At 29.7% G+C, this 16,597-nt stretch overlaps 4 protein-coding genes across 4 annotated transcripts in view; 2 read left to right on the top strand and 2 right to left on the bottom strand.

Moving 5' to 3' along the window:
* Positions 1–199: 199 nt before the first annotated feature.
* On the bottom strand, positions 200–6,213 carry LOC143423309 (uncharacterized). The gene is made up of 6 exons (XM_076894551.1): positions 5,948–6,213; positions 5,450–5,496; positions 1,976–2,645; positions 1,235–1,404; positions 597–1,155; positions 200–495 (listed from the first exon to the last, which is right to left on the bottom strand). The coding sequence occupies exons 1-6, from the start codon at positions 5,985–5,987 to the stop codon at positions 380–382; spliced, it is 1,602 nt and encodes a 533-aa protein (XP_076750666.1). The 5' UTR covers positions 5,988–6,213; the 3' UTR covers positions 200–379.
* A 286-nt stretch (positions 6,214–6,499) lies between these two features.
* LOC143423308 (uncharacterized) lies at positions 6,500–9,473 on the bottom strand. The gene is made up of 8 exons (XM_076894550.1): positions 9,426–9,473; positions 9,280–9,352; positions 9,064–9,189; positions 8,884–8,981; positions 8,548–8,719; positions 8,208–8,461; positions 7,578–8,118; positions 6,500–7,144 (listed from the first exon to the last, which is right to left on the bottom strand). The coding sequence occupies exons 2-8, from the start codon at positions 9,341–9,343 to the stop codon at positions 6,702–6,704; spliced, it is 1,698 nt and encodes a 565-aa protein (XP_076750665.1). The 5' UTR covers positions 9,344–9,352; positions 9,426–9,473; the 3' UTR covers positions 6,500–6,701.
* A 503-nt stretch (positions 9,474–9,976) lies between these two features.
* LOC143422948 (uncharacterized) lies at positions 9,977–14,670 on the top strand. Its single transcript, XM_076893939.1, has 7 exons — positions 9,977–10,120; positions 10,201–10,403; positions 10,489–10,662; positions 10,747–10,948; positions 11,025–11,220; positions 11,506–11,591; positions 11,678–14,670. Exons 2-7 carry the CDS (start codon positions 10,217–10,219, stop codon positions 14,526–14,528), a joined length of 3,696 nt encoding a protein of 1,231 aa, XP_076750054.1. The 5' UTR covers positions 9,977–10,120; positions 10,201–10,216; the 3' UTR covers positions 14,529–14,670.
* Positions 14,671–14,990: 320 nt separating this feature from the next.
* The window catches only part of Mesr6 (misexpression suppressor of ras 6), a 906,227-nt gene continuing 904,620 nt past the window's right edge, over positions 14,991–16,597 (top strand). Inside the window, exons 1-3 of the mRNA XM_076894572.1 lie at positions 14,991–15,363; positions 15,573–15,718; positions 16,043–16,192. Of these exons, the coding sequence (XP_076750687.1) occupies positions 15,301–15,363; positions 15,573–15,718; positions 16,043–16,192 (359 nt within the window). The 5' untranslated portion in view covers positions 14,991–15,300. The remainder of the gene's footprint in view (positions 15,364–15,572; positions 15,719–16,042; positions 16,193–16,597) is intronic.

Here is a 16,597-nt window from a genome sequence, read left to right as displayed (position 1 = left end):
AAAATAGAAGAAAAATACTGATTATTTTAATGAAGTCACTTTATCTTGATTATATTGCGTCCCGTATGTAGGTTATACTTATTCTCGATTATATTCATAAGAGAGAAATAATATTTTTGTTAATTTTGTATAACAATTTAAATATCTAAATATTATACATAGTGATATACGTATAAATGATCCCATATGTATATATAAATATATATACTGTAAAATTCTTATATCAGTGTTGCATCGTCTAACTTTTAGAATGTGTTTTACAGTATGTAATAAAACACATAAGTCATAAATCAAAGTGTTCAAAGTAAAATGAATAATAATGTCCTAATATTATAATTTACATGAAATGTTAAAAAGATTTCTACGTGTATTTTTTTGTTTAAGCCAATGGTTGATCTTGGACTACTGGTTTAATCTCATCCGGGTAACTCAAACCATATAAAGCAAAGAGTGCAGATTTTGCTGCTATCTTCTTGGCATCTTTCTTGTTTTTTGCTGTAACATATATTCATACACTTTCAATTCTTATATTACATCTATAAATTTTTTAACTGGAATAGAAATCAGTCGTAATACAAAACGATGAATAACATTACCTGTTCCTGTGTACTCAATGCCATCAATCTCAACAGCAAGAGTAAACATTGTATTAGGTGGATTACCGACACGATTAAGTTCTACATATGTTAAACCTGGTCTCATTTGATTCAATAACATTACAGGATGTATGCTTGTTGCATTAGGTGGAAGTTCTTTTTGTACCGGAGTCTTTTGAACTTGAGAAATTTCTTTCTTAATGCCTTTAACAGGCGACGGTAATCCTGGTCTTGGAACTGGAACTGATGTTCCTTGATTATGCCATTCAAGGAAAAGCTTGTACAGTGCAAAGCTAGCTAACGAACTCCATGGAATTTCATCACTTTCATCAACAGTAGTATCCATTGGCGTTACACTTTCTTCGTTATTATCATCTTTCGATGCGTTAGACGATTCTGTGGATAGATTTGCTTGTCCATCTGATTCAGCATCGATACGTGCTTTCATTGATGCTGCTGTCATTTTTTCAAGTAATAAGGCCTTCAGCGCATTCTCAGCAGCATTCTGACGAGCAAGGGGTTTAGATAATCCTTGTCCAACATAAGTCTTCCCATCCAGCTGTTCTCATTGTAAACAACACTTTAATATTTTACGTACATAGCATATAAATGTTAGTATATTAAATTATTCTAAATACCTCCGCATGGACTAGATATAGGGAATTTGGCATAGGTCCTTGTGTTTCAGGAAATGTAAACTGCACTCCAGGTTTCATTTCATTTAGTACCATAATTGCATTTTTTGGTTGCAACGTTTTCCTTAGACGTTGATTCAAACGAAGTCGTTTTAGCTTTTTATTTACCCTAACTAAAGATACAAATTTATATAAGTTATTATACAAAAGAATAAAAAACTTATTGATCGAATATCGTATTTATATCAGTACATTAGTGTTCACAATGGTTATTAATATGCCATAACTCAACAGTAATTTACTGGAGTAAATGACTATCAGTTTAATCTTCAAATTTGCGCAGTGATTTTGTCATCATTAAGCTTATAATACTGTGCAATTATTTTTTCTTTTTTTAATTTAACACATTATAGTTTGCATTTACACATTAACATGTTTTACTAGATTTAAAATAAAATTAAAGATTTATCTATTAATGACATAATATACTTTTAAAATTGTAAAATGTAAATAATATAAAATAATACATACATTATAAAGACTAACATGTTTTCTATCTTTTAAAGTTTAAAAAACTCAAAAGATTTAAAAGAAATTACTATAGTACGTAATGTATTAAAATCATGTATCATGAATTTATATACATTTTTTGAAAAAATATATTTTCTTCAGGAAAATTTTAGGCGAATACATTATCTTAAATGTATTTTTACGTTATAATGTATTATATACTTGAATGCTTACATCCAGGTGCTTTGCGCCTCCATCTTGGAAGCTGTTCTTGCATATCAATATCTGTACATTCGACTATTTCATTCTCACTTTTTCCCTCAGCTGTACTATTACTTATTTGTGATGTAGGAAGGTTGGGACTAGTTGTTAGAGGGGATGCTGGAGTAGGAGTTAATGGCTGAGAAGATGAAACAGGGCTATTTTGAACAATTGGTACACTCTGCTGTTGAGTATGGGAAGGCTGCTTTAAAATTGGTTTCAATCGCTGAGGTTGAGGTTGAGGTTGAAGTTGGGGTAGAGGTTGGTGTTGGGGTTGAGGTTGATGCTGTGGTTGGGGTTGGGGTTGAGATTGGGGTTGGGGTTGGGGTTGAGGTTGTACTTGAAGTTGAGGTTGAGGCTGACACTGTGGCTGGGGTTGAGACTGAGGTTGTGGCTGAGACTGAACTTGAGAAGAGTTTGTAACAGATTGCTGAGGTTGTTTAACTTGTTGTGGCAATTGCTGTTGTTGTGGTTGTTGAAGTTTTGCTTGTTGCACATTTCTAACTGTTGCTTGCTGCAATTGTGTCTGCTGCTGCTGCGGTTGTTGTTTAAATTGTTGAGGATTCTGCACTGCCCCTTGCTTGTAATTACTTTGCTGATTCTGAGTTGGCTGAGATCCTTGGAAACCTCCTTGTTGATTGTACTGCAAAACATAGGGTGGGTCGCCGCTACACAAGGAACCTCTACGGTTGTGCTATCCCACCAAGGTCTAGCATCGCATATGCATTTGAAAGCAGTGTATAGCTACCCCCATAACTCATACCAACCAATTTAATTCTCTGGCCAATATTTCCTCATATATAACTGAACTGAGTTTACATATCATGAAAAGTTAAAAATAACACAAGTACAATGAAGATTTTTAATTCTAAATAAATATTTCATTTCTATACATTTTATGAAATTATTGAATTATTTTAACAAATTAAACAAGTAGTCAAGTTAATATTCTGTAAAAATCAATTATCGAATTTTATATTTAAAAAGTATTTATATATGTTATAAATTAAATCAAGTTAATTTTATAATTTGCATTAGAGGTGTTATTTTATTATTTGTACTCAAAAATGACAATTATCATTTTAGTCCACGTTATTTAAACGTCAGTGCAGTAAGTTATAAAAAATATGGCCTATGGCAGGCTATGCTATGTGGGTAACTGACGAACTAGTCCCTGGCTGAATAGACCTCCTCGGTATTGTTGTATAGCTACTAGTTCCTGCATTGCAGGGGAGGGGAAAGTAGGGACCACTAATTAGTACATGCAACTGGATGAAATATTGGAAACATCAAATGGAACAATTACAGATTTTAAACTTCATGATTTTACAATTTTTTAATATTTCTTCCCTTTCTCTTATATTAATATAATTTACAGTAGAAATAGTAACCTGACTGTTAATACTTTATAAAAAATAATTAAAAAACCTTTTGTTTAAGGTAATACGAAAGGTTAATAGAAAAATTTGTTGCAATTGCAGCAGGTATATTTAGAAGTAGTAACCTTAGGATTAAAATCAAATAGATAATTCTGATTGATAAAATATTTTTAGTGTCAATGTAACACATATGTTAAATGATATAATAATACAAATATTTAATATATATTGCAAGCAAAGTGATGGTGCTTGTATTTCAAAAAGTGCATTTAAATGATTTTAGTTAAAATTTGGATATATAAATAATATATATTTTATTTTTATGATTAAAAAAATTATGTTCGACCAGAAAGTGTTAAATATTGTAAAAAATATTCTATATATGCATTTACTTTTAGCATTAAGAGGAATATGTATGTTCAATGCTACTTCCATACAATATATACACATTCTTGTATGTACATATGAAACATTTTGTAATAGACTTCTGGTATACATACCAACCAATATTGTTGTATAATGATGAAACTTTAATATACCATAGTGTAAGTACCAGAATATTACCAAAAAATGCTTCAACTATGTGCACTATTACGCCGGAAACATTTTTCACATATGCATATGTTCGTCAAATGCATGTGTGTTAAATAATGCACAAAAATATTATTGATATAACATTTTCTGAAAAATGCTAATTTAAGTTATTTCACTGTTTTTTGCGTATTTCCAGGATTTTAAATTCTGAGAATCTAAAGTTTTAGTTTCTATAAAATTAAATATTTTTGGCATCTTTTAAATGTACTTAAATAGTTCTAATTAATAGAACAAATCAAATATAATTAGAGAAGTATAGTGTTTTAAACCTTTAAAAACAATGTTTCCAAAGGAGAATTATTTTTATTTACAAAAATTACAAAATATTTGTTTAATATGTTAAACACTATATCAGTCTCTTAAGACCAATAATAAACTTTTTATTTAGATGACATTTATCTCTTGGGATTGATACCATTACTATTATTTATATACAGACATATTTTCAGCATGTTTAAATGAAAAATAAAACAAAATTAATTCTGTGTTTAACATGTTAAATACTTTTTGCATTACTTACTTTATACACTGAATTATATTATGTATAATTTAATGTATAAACGTCTAAGTAAAAGAGGTCAAAAAGCTACTTCTTCATAGAATTTAATAGAACTCTTTCTAATCGCTCAGCTATAACATATAAATAATGGTAGGAATTAGACACATTTGTGGAATGTTTAATAACTTTGGAAAATTTACTTACACTAGTATTCTCTATTTCATTAGGCATACTGGAATGATTACACTACTGTTTCTCAAAAAATTTGTATAGTAAAGTTAAAAGTGTGTTTGAAATGATGTTTGGTAAAATATGTCTAGATATGGAAATAAGGAGATGAACTCCTGTAATTTTTTTAATTCAGTTAAAACAGTGATGTCTTAAGAAAATAATGATGATACTAATAATATTAATCATTTCAATGTAATAAGAACAAGAATCCTTATGCTTTGAAATCTGATAGTTTTTTACCTTTTATTGATTTTAACTATTAATATTATTTTTCTGGTATCCTATAACCCCTGTCCAATTAAAAAAGTTAATAAAAGGCACAACCATATAGATAATAAAATATTTAACCTTTTTTTTATTAAGTTTTCAAATTTCAATATTAGTTGTTCTGCAATATAATTAACATTTTAATAATGTTAACAACATTTCATTTCCTTTCAAGATTGCTATGTATATATACATAACACTGATTAAAGAAATCTCATTCAAATTCATGAGAAGTAGCTTTTCGAGAAGTTTACCAATACTTCTTTAAATTATCTACATTGATTTTATCAACTCACTTAATAACACTACTGTGTTTTGCCTAATATGATTTTACCTGAATACATGTACTTTATCTTAAGCGATCTAGTCATTTGAGGCTAATATTTAAAATTTGTCTGAATTTTGTTTACTTTGGCATTGAAGTTAAATATATTTGAAATTATATAAGTAAAATTACTGTTAAAGTGGCAAACTTACGGAGCTTTGACCTTGGTATCCTACATTTGGAGAACTTTGGTTTCTCGCTGTAAATGCAATTATAGAAAGTATTAATACACTAATATTTATAAATAACAAAATTAATAAATTATATAATAAAACATTTCGCAACAAGTATCCAGTATCTTTTTAGTTTAAATTTACGCGCCAAACGAAAAAGAACACAATTACGTGGGAAAAAGTGGTATGAAATCATAAAATTATTTACGGAACATTATATGTACAGTAATCTCATTCAATTATTTTCATTTCTGTTATTATCAGTGAAATATAGAAAAAGTATTATAAATATACGTTTTAGGACGCCATTCCATATGAGCCGGTATATAGATATCGATTTTTTTGTGCTGTAGTTATTTACACATCTTCAACAATTACGAACAACGACCATACACGAATATATTCATTATATTAAAATAACAATACGACGCATAAAATGATTTAACCTTTCGTCTAAAATTACTTCAAATAACTTACTACTGGTATAGGCTTGGCTTTGTCTGTTTCTTGTATACATGTTGAGTTTTGATCGAGTTAATCCTTTCAGATATTAAGTAATTTTAATGCATAAAAACACACCAAAAAGTACTTTCTTCCGGCACACTTAATTTTGAAACGTGAAACGCTGTTAATTTACTGGGAACACGGTTAGTATTAAAGAACTTTTACACCGTGTTCTGTGTTCACAAAAGTAGATCTCCAGTTTCTGACGCACTTTCGCTATACAGAAGTAGGAAATGACGTTGTTTACTATTGTCGGAAATGGAAAGTCAGCCATATTGATTATTAAGCGCATGATATATCTTAAAATTTGAACGAAGATATATAAATTTGTATAAGTTTTATTAAAAGTATGTAACGGAAATGAATATTTATAACATTATTTAAAGAAATTAATCTAAGAATAATATTTTTTTTATTACAGATTCCTAGATAACTTATTTATATTTTAGTGCAAATAATGTAAAAATATTCGTAACTTACTAACACAAAACATTAGAACATTATATACCATTAAAAATGTTAACTCGTAATTTTTTATTATAATTGAATGTTAAATAGGCAATATTTAAATACTAATTATTAAAATGGCTTGTTCAAAGGGTATATATATATACATATATATTAGTTAGTCTCTTTCAATTATAGGAATAATAGTCATAATATATTTTACAAGATTTCATTTTATGCTATTTGAATAAAATTGTATTACAATGAAATGCAAATTAAATTAAAGTAATCCTTCCATTTCTTGCATAAACTGCATATATGCATCATCTTTAGTTTTAGGTTGAGTAGTTCGCACTGGTTGCGTTTCTGGTATCCTTTCTGAAAGTCTTAATAGGGTGCTTGACTTTTTCTTATCGTCTCTTTTAACGCGAAGTGAGGTAGGCAAAAATCTTGTAACATCAGCTGCTAAATTTCTAATTTGTGGTTTCGCTTCAATAGTTGTAGTACTTTTTCCATCTTTATCCTTTCGATTAATTAATTGCGGTGCAGCAGAAAGAACATTAGGAGTCTTAGGTTGCGATCCTGTACCAGACTGTGTCTGCATCTGAGGATTTCCTATATTTGTCATATTTGATAAATTTGGCATTTGCATTTGTGGGGGAGGCATTCTAGGCATACTTGGTGGACCAGGCCTCAACATTCTTGGCATTCCTGGTGGTGGACCTAAACACAGTGAATTTTTCTTAATTTTCTAGTATCCAATAACAAAAGAAAATATAGTTCTCCTCGATTTTAAAAATCATCTATCAACTTTTGTTTCTACTAAAAAATATTAAATATGTAATTAATTGATACACTGTAACATAAATGATTATCTGTTTTTTTTGTCAATGATTAATATTATTTGCTGCAACAATGACACAGCTAAAAAGGACATGACATTGTGGAAAACAATTTGAAATCATTATAATGTTGAAATGTCAAATTAATATAATTAAATATTAAACTCGTATGCAAAAATATATATTATTACTATTTAGTATTATGAACTATTTGAAAACCATTCTTTTTATATACTACTAACCTAAAAACGAAGTTGTCACAGCAAATATGTGATGAAACATTACTGATAATGTATAGTATGCAATATGCTTACCTGGAGGTAATCTAAGTCCGATACGAGGTGGCGGTGGCGGAGGCATCCTTAAATGTAATGGTGGTGGTGGAGGTCTGTACATTAAAGGAGGTGGAGGTAACCCCATAGGCGGCATTGTGTGAGGTTGTGTATGCTGAGAATGAGAGTGGCTTGATGTGTGCTGATTATGGTTTGATGAATGATCCGATGCCCCTGGAGGTTCCAAATCTTCCTCTTCTGTTTTATTATTACCAGACTTATTATTAGACTTTGAATTAGATTCATTTTCTGCTTCTAATAGTGATAATCGAGCATTCAAATCTTGAGCTCGTTCAGTTTCTCTCTTTTTATGAACAACTTCCATTTCACGCATAAATTGATCAATATCTTGTCCTGCCATAGCTAACATTTTCTGTTGTAGAGTTGTTGGTTTCACTTTAGACATATCTCTTTCCTTTTCTTTTTCTTTGTCTGCATCTTTATCTTTATTGTCTGAGTCCTGTTTGTCTTCTTTGTCATCCGCAAATCGAATTGTTCTTGATTTTAGTGTTGGTTCTTTGACCTATATATTATTATATCATCGCTTAATAACATAGATAAAGGTACGAAATAAATACTTATTAAATAATTATTACTATATTCAAGCATTACTTTTTCTGGCATGTCTTCGTCATCGCTTGATAAATCGGGAGGAGGATAAGGTGGCACTCCAGGTGGTTCTTTATTGGGAGCTAAAGTCGGTATAGAGGAAGACGTTGCATATGCACTTGTTTTCTTTAAAATACTGGGTGGTATTGGTATATTCATAAGGGGATGATGCTGTGGTATGTAATGTGGATGAGGAGGATACATGTGCGCTGGTGGTTGTGGCATATCTGGTAAAGGTATTTGCGAAGTTAAAGAACCTGAAAAAAAAAAAGAGAAAAACATATAGTACTTGAAATAAATGAAATATTACATTGTAAATAATATTATAAATATCAATATATACCTGAGTATATTCGGGATATGTCATTACCAGCTGATGGTAATGGAATTTCATCAACTTGTACTTGTTGTGCATGTCTTACAGCTTCAAAATAAGAAACTAAATCTATTCTTCTCCGTTCGTATTGTATTAACTGCTCTTTTAATTCAGCCCATTTTTCTTGATCATCTTTTGCCTGGACAAATGGGCAAAGGAGAAAAAAACTTATACACACACACACACACACACACACACAAACATGCATATGATACGCTTGGTTATCTGAATTATCAGTATCGTAATCTTACCAATTATTTTTAACGGAAATTTATATAATTATTACATAGTGGAAGTACTTACATACATTTTTAAGACACGGTCTAGGGTCTCCTTTAGTTTTTTCCGTTTATCTTTCAAAACTTTTTCATTAAGAGGTGGAGGCTGCATAACATTGTATTCTAAACAATATACATATGTGTATATTATGATATTTGTAACATTGTATATAATTATTAAAAATATTTCAAATATTATACTAACCCATTTGATCTATTTTCTCCATTTCTTCAATAATCTGAGCGGGATCTTTGCCCTTTAAAACAGCAGCACGTACTAATTGTCTCTGTTTTTTATTTTTCTTTAGTTCCTTTTTACGTGCTTCTTTACCTAAAATATCATTCAAAGAACAGTAAGTTATAATTAGTAAATTTATAGCTTTAAAATAAAACAAATTGTTTGGTTATGTTATTTACTAACGTGCTTGATCAGTGGGATTCATGTATTTCCCACTTTTCGTGGTATTTATTGAACGGCGCCCCATGTTTAAGAACTTAAGAAAATATTTAAAATGTAATTCTATATTGAGTTTTAACAATCCTTATATTAAATTAATCATTATTTACATTTGTCCTGACTATAGATTCACCATTAATACTGGGTATATAGTGAAGCGTACGCTAGAAATGTTTCTGATGGTGGAATAATATCGATAGTACATAGTCTATAATATTTTTGGTTATCGAAAATTATCGATATTTCTTTTATCGATAATCCGAAAGAAAGCATTAAATTCTGATTGGAGAATGGTTAAAGTAGTAACAAATAAGATAATAAATCGGTCACGATCGATAGACGTAGATTGTCTACTCTCAGAGACTTTAAACGTTATTATACGCGACTCTTAGGTGACTAATATGTATTAAGAATAATATTGAAAGATCTTGAAGCATTGACAATATATATTGATCGTCTGAATAGCTCTTTAAATTTAATTTACACGAACAGTAAATAAAACTCATAAACAATAACAAACGTATTTCAAATAAAAACTAACCTACCAAAAACGTTACGTATATGAATAGTTTCTTGTAGCTTAATGTTGTGTACAAATGAAAACAACGAATTTAATGTTATGTGTACGAGTGTACACAAAGGAATAAAAATATAGCTGTTATGCATGGTTGAATATCGATAATGTTCAAACGTATTCATACGTTCTCTACGTTCGTTATATTTTCGTTAAGTATTAACGATACATAAATTTTGTGTTAGAACGAAAGATATAAAAAAATAACCTTAATTTTTGACGTACAAGGAGGTTAATGTTATATTAATAAACCTGTTTAATTGCTATAACAAAATGGATTCTAAAGTAGTATTTTTATAATTATATTATAGGAAAAAATATTGAAGAATGTCTCATATTATTGCACACGATATAAATAAAAAATCCCGGACAGAGGATATTAGAGTACAGGAAGATGTTACATTTTTTCAAATGGGATTTTCTCAAGCAATTTTGGATGGATTATCTGCTTGCGGTTTCCAGAGGCCTTCACCTATACAATTAGAAGCAATTCCATTAGGAAGATGTGGTTTTGGTATCTAAATTTATATCATTATCTTATATCGGATTCCATTTATATTTTTTATATTTTGCAACATAAATACATGTTATAATTACAGATTTAATAGTGCGAGCTAAGTCAGGGACTGGTAAAACTTTAGTATTTTGTATAATAGCGCTTGAAATGATTGATGTACAAGTATCATCTGTACAGGTACTAATATTAGCACCTACTAGAGAAATCGCTGTACAAATTGCACAAGTTTTTTCATGCGTAGGTTGTGAGATAAAAGGTTAGTTTTTCATTTAAAGGTAACCAAACATTTTTGTTCGTTAATCTGTTGGAATTGTGACTTAAAATTATTTTACCATTGTAGGCTTGAAAGTTGAAGTGTTCATAGGAGGGATAGCTATAGATAGTGATAAAAAGAAGTTAAGTAATTGTCACATTGCTGTTGGCGCTCCAGGCAGAATTAAACATTTAATTGACAAAGGGTTTTTGAAGGTTGATCATGTTAGATTATTTGTTCTTGATGAAGCAGACAAATTAATGGAAATCAGTTTCCAGAAAGACATTAAGTTAGTATATTAACAAGATTTATATTGAGATTGTTAAAAATAAAGAAAAATTATTCATAATACATTTTATTTTCAGTTATATATTTTCAAAATTGCCACTAAGTAAACAAGTTATAGCATCAAGTGCCACTTATCCAGGAGATTTAGAAATGTTTTTACAGACATATATGTGCTCTCCAGTGCCAGTGTCTTCTGATAATAATGAACCAATTCTAATTGGTCTTAGACAGTTTGTTACAGTAGTTTCTTCTCATCCAAATCCTATGAGACAGGTTTGACATAACTGTTATGGTCTTTTATAACCATATATATATGTAGATAGAGTGATGGGATCAAGTATGTTGTAAATATGTTCGAATGTGTTTGAGTAGTTTACAAACTTTATGAATAATTTTTAAAATAATTAATGTCTTTAAATATACTTAACTAAGGTACTTATAAGTATATGTATTGAACTCATCTTGATTTGATATTATCTTGATCCCATTTCTATACAGCTATTGACTATCTTGTATTGTAAGATTTTCTAGTATACATGCAACAATATTATATTTCAGGTTCAAATAAAAGTAGATGAATTAATGAAAATATTTAGCGAAATTCCATTTAAACAAAGTTTAGTTTTTTCAAATTATCAAACTAGGTAAGATTAGCTACTTACATCTTGTCAAAAAATTGTGCACAATATTCTAACACGATCAATGTTTAAAATAAACATCTTTTTCGTAGAGCTGAATCTGTCTGCAACAGGATTAACTCGATGGGTTTTCCTGCAACTTACATAGCTGGAAATCAAGATATGAATAAAAGACTCAAAGCAATCAATAAATTGAAATCTTTCGAATGCAGAATAATGGTAACGACTGATTTAACTGCAAGAGGTATAGATGCAGACAATGTGAATTTAGTTGTAAATCTTGATTTACCTGTGGATGCACCAACATATTTGCATCGAATAGGGAGAGCTGGACGTTACGGGTCTCATGGAATTTCTATAACGATAATTGCAAAAAATGAGCTTGAGACATTGCAACGATTATTAGCCTTTGTAGGAGGTAAACATTTTTATATTTTGAAACTTCCATCAAAATATCCAGACATTTGGGATACACCCAGTTCAAAATTTGAAAAGTTTTATGCTAAATCTAACGTTACTGATGAAAATCAAATCGATGTTATTAAACCTATAACTAAAGTTATGAGTAATTTATCAATGACTGATAATGATGTAGAGCTAGAGAATAATGTAAAGTCAGAAGTTCAGATAGAAGAGAAAGCAGGCGAGATAAATAAAGAAGATGCAAACAATACAAAATTTTCTAAAGACGAAGAAGCGAAGAATGATATAATTATATGTGATACTAATTTTCGTCAAAAAAATGATATTTTTCATTTAAGAAATATACTTAATTTACAAAATAAGATAGAAATTAGTTCTTTGTTTGTGAAAAATAGAGGTGTAATGAATGAATTGCCAAATATTATGGAAGATGAGAAGAACATTACAACTACAGAGTTTTACACTTTATCTAAATCACCAGTTATATTCACATTTTCATTAGACCTCTCAGAAAATCTCTCTAATTGGCAAAAAAATAATGAAAACACGAAATTCGAAGTTGATTTATCAGATATTGAAGAAGATAGTTCATCTAGTTCTGATATTGATATAATTATTCAACATACAGGATATAAATATCATAGTAAAGATACAGAAGAAAATTCTTTTTGCACTGATTATGCGAATGCTAATTTACATACTGATAATACGGTTATTGAAAATGTATTAGATAAAATACAAGAAAATCATTGCGCGGAGAAAAATAATGAAATTACAGATATTGTAATATCAGATGAAATTCAAGACAGTGCAGATACCTTTCTAAATGAATTGAATTCTTGCCTTTTAGAATACGCACAAAATTTTAGTAAACTTGATAATGAATTGGATCTAAACGATGAGAAAACACTATTGCAAAAAGCTTATGCTTGGAAACAGAAACTTGATTTTGAAATAAAATTATTAAATGATACAATGGAATCTATGACAGAATCCATTGAAAAACTTATATATCAAGAACATATTGAAATGCTCAAAGTATTTTACACTATGCAAAAACAAGCATTTTTAAGGGTTTATCCAGACGTACGAGACGAAAAAGAAATAAATGATACTTATTTGTATTCTTCACAGTCTGGTGATGAAAGTATACTAGATGTGTACAAAGAAATAGAATGTTTTAAAAGTGCTCATCGAAAACCTGGGGAAACATTTAATGCATATTTTCCATATCCTGTTAAACTAGATTCTTATATGCCAAAGCTTATGGTTCTGAACTTTGATTTAGAAAATTATCTTAATGCATTGCGATACTTACATTCAGACCCTTATCCCAGAGAAAAGTTATTGAAAATATTAAATATGGCGACATTCATTAGTGAAACAGAAAAATGTAATATTATAAAAAAATTGAAAGCTCAAAAAATGACGTCATTTGATGAAGTGTTGATAACAATACAAAATGAATTACGAAACAATGACTCGGATAAAACTCAATCTACAGAACAGCAACATCAGTCATTAAAACAAGTTCATAACAATAATCAAGATAAAAATGAAATTGATTTAAAAGATAATGGTTTGGATATCCAATCACTTAATAATCAAAACATAAATGTTGCTATTGGAATAGATGATGTAATTGTTAGTGAGGATAACATGAATAAAATAAGTAGCGACAATAGTTTTGACAATGTTACTAATTCCATACCAACTAAGTCAGATTTACATGATTCTACTAAAATACAAGAATTTATATATCATGAAAATTGTAATTTATATAGCAGTACGTCGAGCACCTTTTTCAGTGAAAATGGTAACAATAGAAAACATAAATATAATAGGAAAGTAAATGCTAAAAGTAATTCTTGCAAGTGGAAGAACATTGAAGAACAAGGAAATAATACATTTAAAGATAACCACCAATTTCCTCGTGAAGTGATAACACATCATTTAAATACGTCATATAAAGAAGTTGATAGATTGTCTGATAATATTAATGCATATGAAAAACAATCCAACTCTTGGAGTCGATTAGATTCATCATCAAAGTTCATGTCAAATTGTTTAAATTCATTTTCAGTAAAATCACACTCACATATTGGAAATAATCAAACTGTTTCTCAAGAATCGTATGTTGACAATGAGCATTGCGAAAGTCAAAACAACAGATCACATAGTTTTATTCCCACACTTTTAACAAAAGATATATCCCAAAGGTATTCAACCAATGCTACTAACATTAATTATTTACGACAGAAACAAGACAAACCTGCGAGTGTTCAGTATTATACTCCGTATTATAATTACAAGTCTAGTGTTCCTTATACTACTCAGATGGAAGAGTGTACCATCATTCCTAATCATTCGTTGGATAATTTTTACAATCCTCCAAATACAAATATAAATGAGAGGGAAATTGATCAGTTTTTATTATCATTAAGAGCAGATACAGATCGATTACATTTAGAACTTTATAAATCAGAAATGCTTTGCAATTCAATGAAATATGAGGATTAAGCAAAAAGAAAAATGGGAAAGTCTGCGTAAAGGTTGTTGAAAGTCATTAATTTCGGAAATCATTATTTTGTAATAAAAATTGCATTATTTTGTAATAAAAATTTGTATAAAATACACGTTTTGAATATTTGGATATATAAAAGTCCAAACTAGTTTTAGTTAATATAAACTAATATTATTAAAATCATATACGTGTAATATATATGTTCTGTATAAACTGTACATAGACTATATTATTCCTTTATGAAAAATCACTCGATTTAAATATTTATGTAATTTTTCGAAATTATATTTGCTCTCTTTGCGAAAAATTCAAGTATAATCATTTTTTGGTTTTTGACTTAGAAAATTATATAGAATAATGTTAAAATGTAGTAAATACGCATGCATGTTATTTTCGAGTCGTATTTTATACATTGTCGGTAGTATAAAAAAATCTGGAATGATTTTATTTATTCGAATGTTATGTGCCGGTTGTGAGTTAGGGGGATCAGGTTTCTAAGGCGTTTCTTTATGGGGAACGAAAAGAAAAAAAAAACACCTTACGAAACTCGTCTCGTGAGAATTTGGGGTACGCGCTTGTTGCGTCCGTCCTTTATTCGCAAAATAATCGTTTGAGCAGCCCGCCTAGTATTCAGTCGGTTACCACGTGCTTTCGCGTGAAGGAGTCTCTTAATCGCGTTCGCGAGTGTCGTATGGTGTTAATTACTAAATCTATCGTAATTGTTTTTCGTAGTGCTCGGTCGTATATATTTAGCGTCGGTTATAGAATATGTCGTTTTCTAGGAAGTATTTTAAAAGAGTTCCGATTTATGTGGTTGAAGACCACAACGAGGTGAGTTTTTCGAACGATCAACATTTTCTCAGTTTGTTTACATCGCAACTTGCTCTGTCTAAAAATTTCACGGTCAGTACGCCAGGGGCGCTGCAAGCGTCGCAATAACCAATGACGAATCGGTCACGTGATTAAAAGTGCTGGAAATCAAAGACAAAGCTATCACAGAAATTTTGAATTAGTGTAACATTCTGTCATTGTTTTATCAGGTTCTGCCGTTCGTTTATCGATGTTTGGGCTCGAAGCATCTTCCTTTCGAAGGAAACGTATTCGTGCATTTAGATTCGCATCCCGATATGCTTATACCAAAAATGATGCTGGCGGACACCGTATGGGATAAGAATCAATTGTTTAGGTACTGGAAAAAGATTATTTACGTATACAAAAGATTGTTAATAAATTTTTTTAATCATATTCACAATTCATTTGTTTAATTGCACGTCTAGTCATTTGTGTAATTTATCGAAAATGAACATATATACATTGATATTTCTACTTATTGTTATATATAATAATACTTATATATAACACGTAATACTTATTAGTAAGTATGGCGGCATAATTTTACCGAAAACAACCTATATTACTATAGACAACTTATATTGATATAAGAAGTCGTCGACGTTAATTTCCTTCCTTTCGGTCACCTTTGAAATTTGAAATTGCATGTTTTTAATAGTGAAATTAGCATCGAGAACTGGATTTTACCTGCTGCGTATGCTGGTCATTTGAAGCACCTGATCTGGGTCAAACCACCGTGGGCAAATCAGATGGCCGATGGCGTGACAACCTTCTTCATCGGCAAGCACAAGGACAACGCATCAATAAGGTAAGTTTTGATTGCGTTACTTTTACTTTCACCATGTATCGTATTATTATCACGCAAAGGGTGACCAACGCATAATTATTTATACATTATCGGAAATTCGAAAATTAAGAAATTAAAAAATTGAAAAATAGGAAATAAATTCGGAATAAAAACTTTAAAAATTATAAAATAGGGAAATAAATTTAGAATTAAAGAATTACAAAATTTGGTAGTTGAGAAATCGGAAAGCCCATCGTTTAAACTAAAAAATAAGAATTGAAAAATTCGACTATTTAAGAACAAAAATTGGAAATCAATCGAGTTTAATATTGCTATAGATTTTATGTTAATTGAAAAACAAGATGTTTTTTTAATTTCGAGGAAAAGATTCATTAGCAACCTGCAATCTGTTAACTACCGAAGGTA

The sequence above is a fragment of the Xylocopa sonorina genome, chromosome 4 (assembly GCF_050948175.1).
Source record: "Xylocopa sonorina isolate GNS202 chromosome 4, iyXylSono1_principal, whole genome shotgun sequence".
NCBI classification, from domain to species: domain Eukaryota; kingdom Metazoa; phylum Arthropoda; class Insecta; order Hymenoptera; family Apidae; genus Xylocopa; species Xylocopa sonorina.
This window is presented reverse-complemented; position numbering and strand designations above follow the sequence as displayed.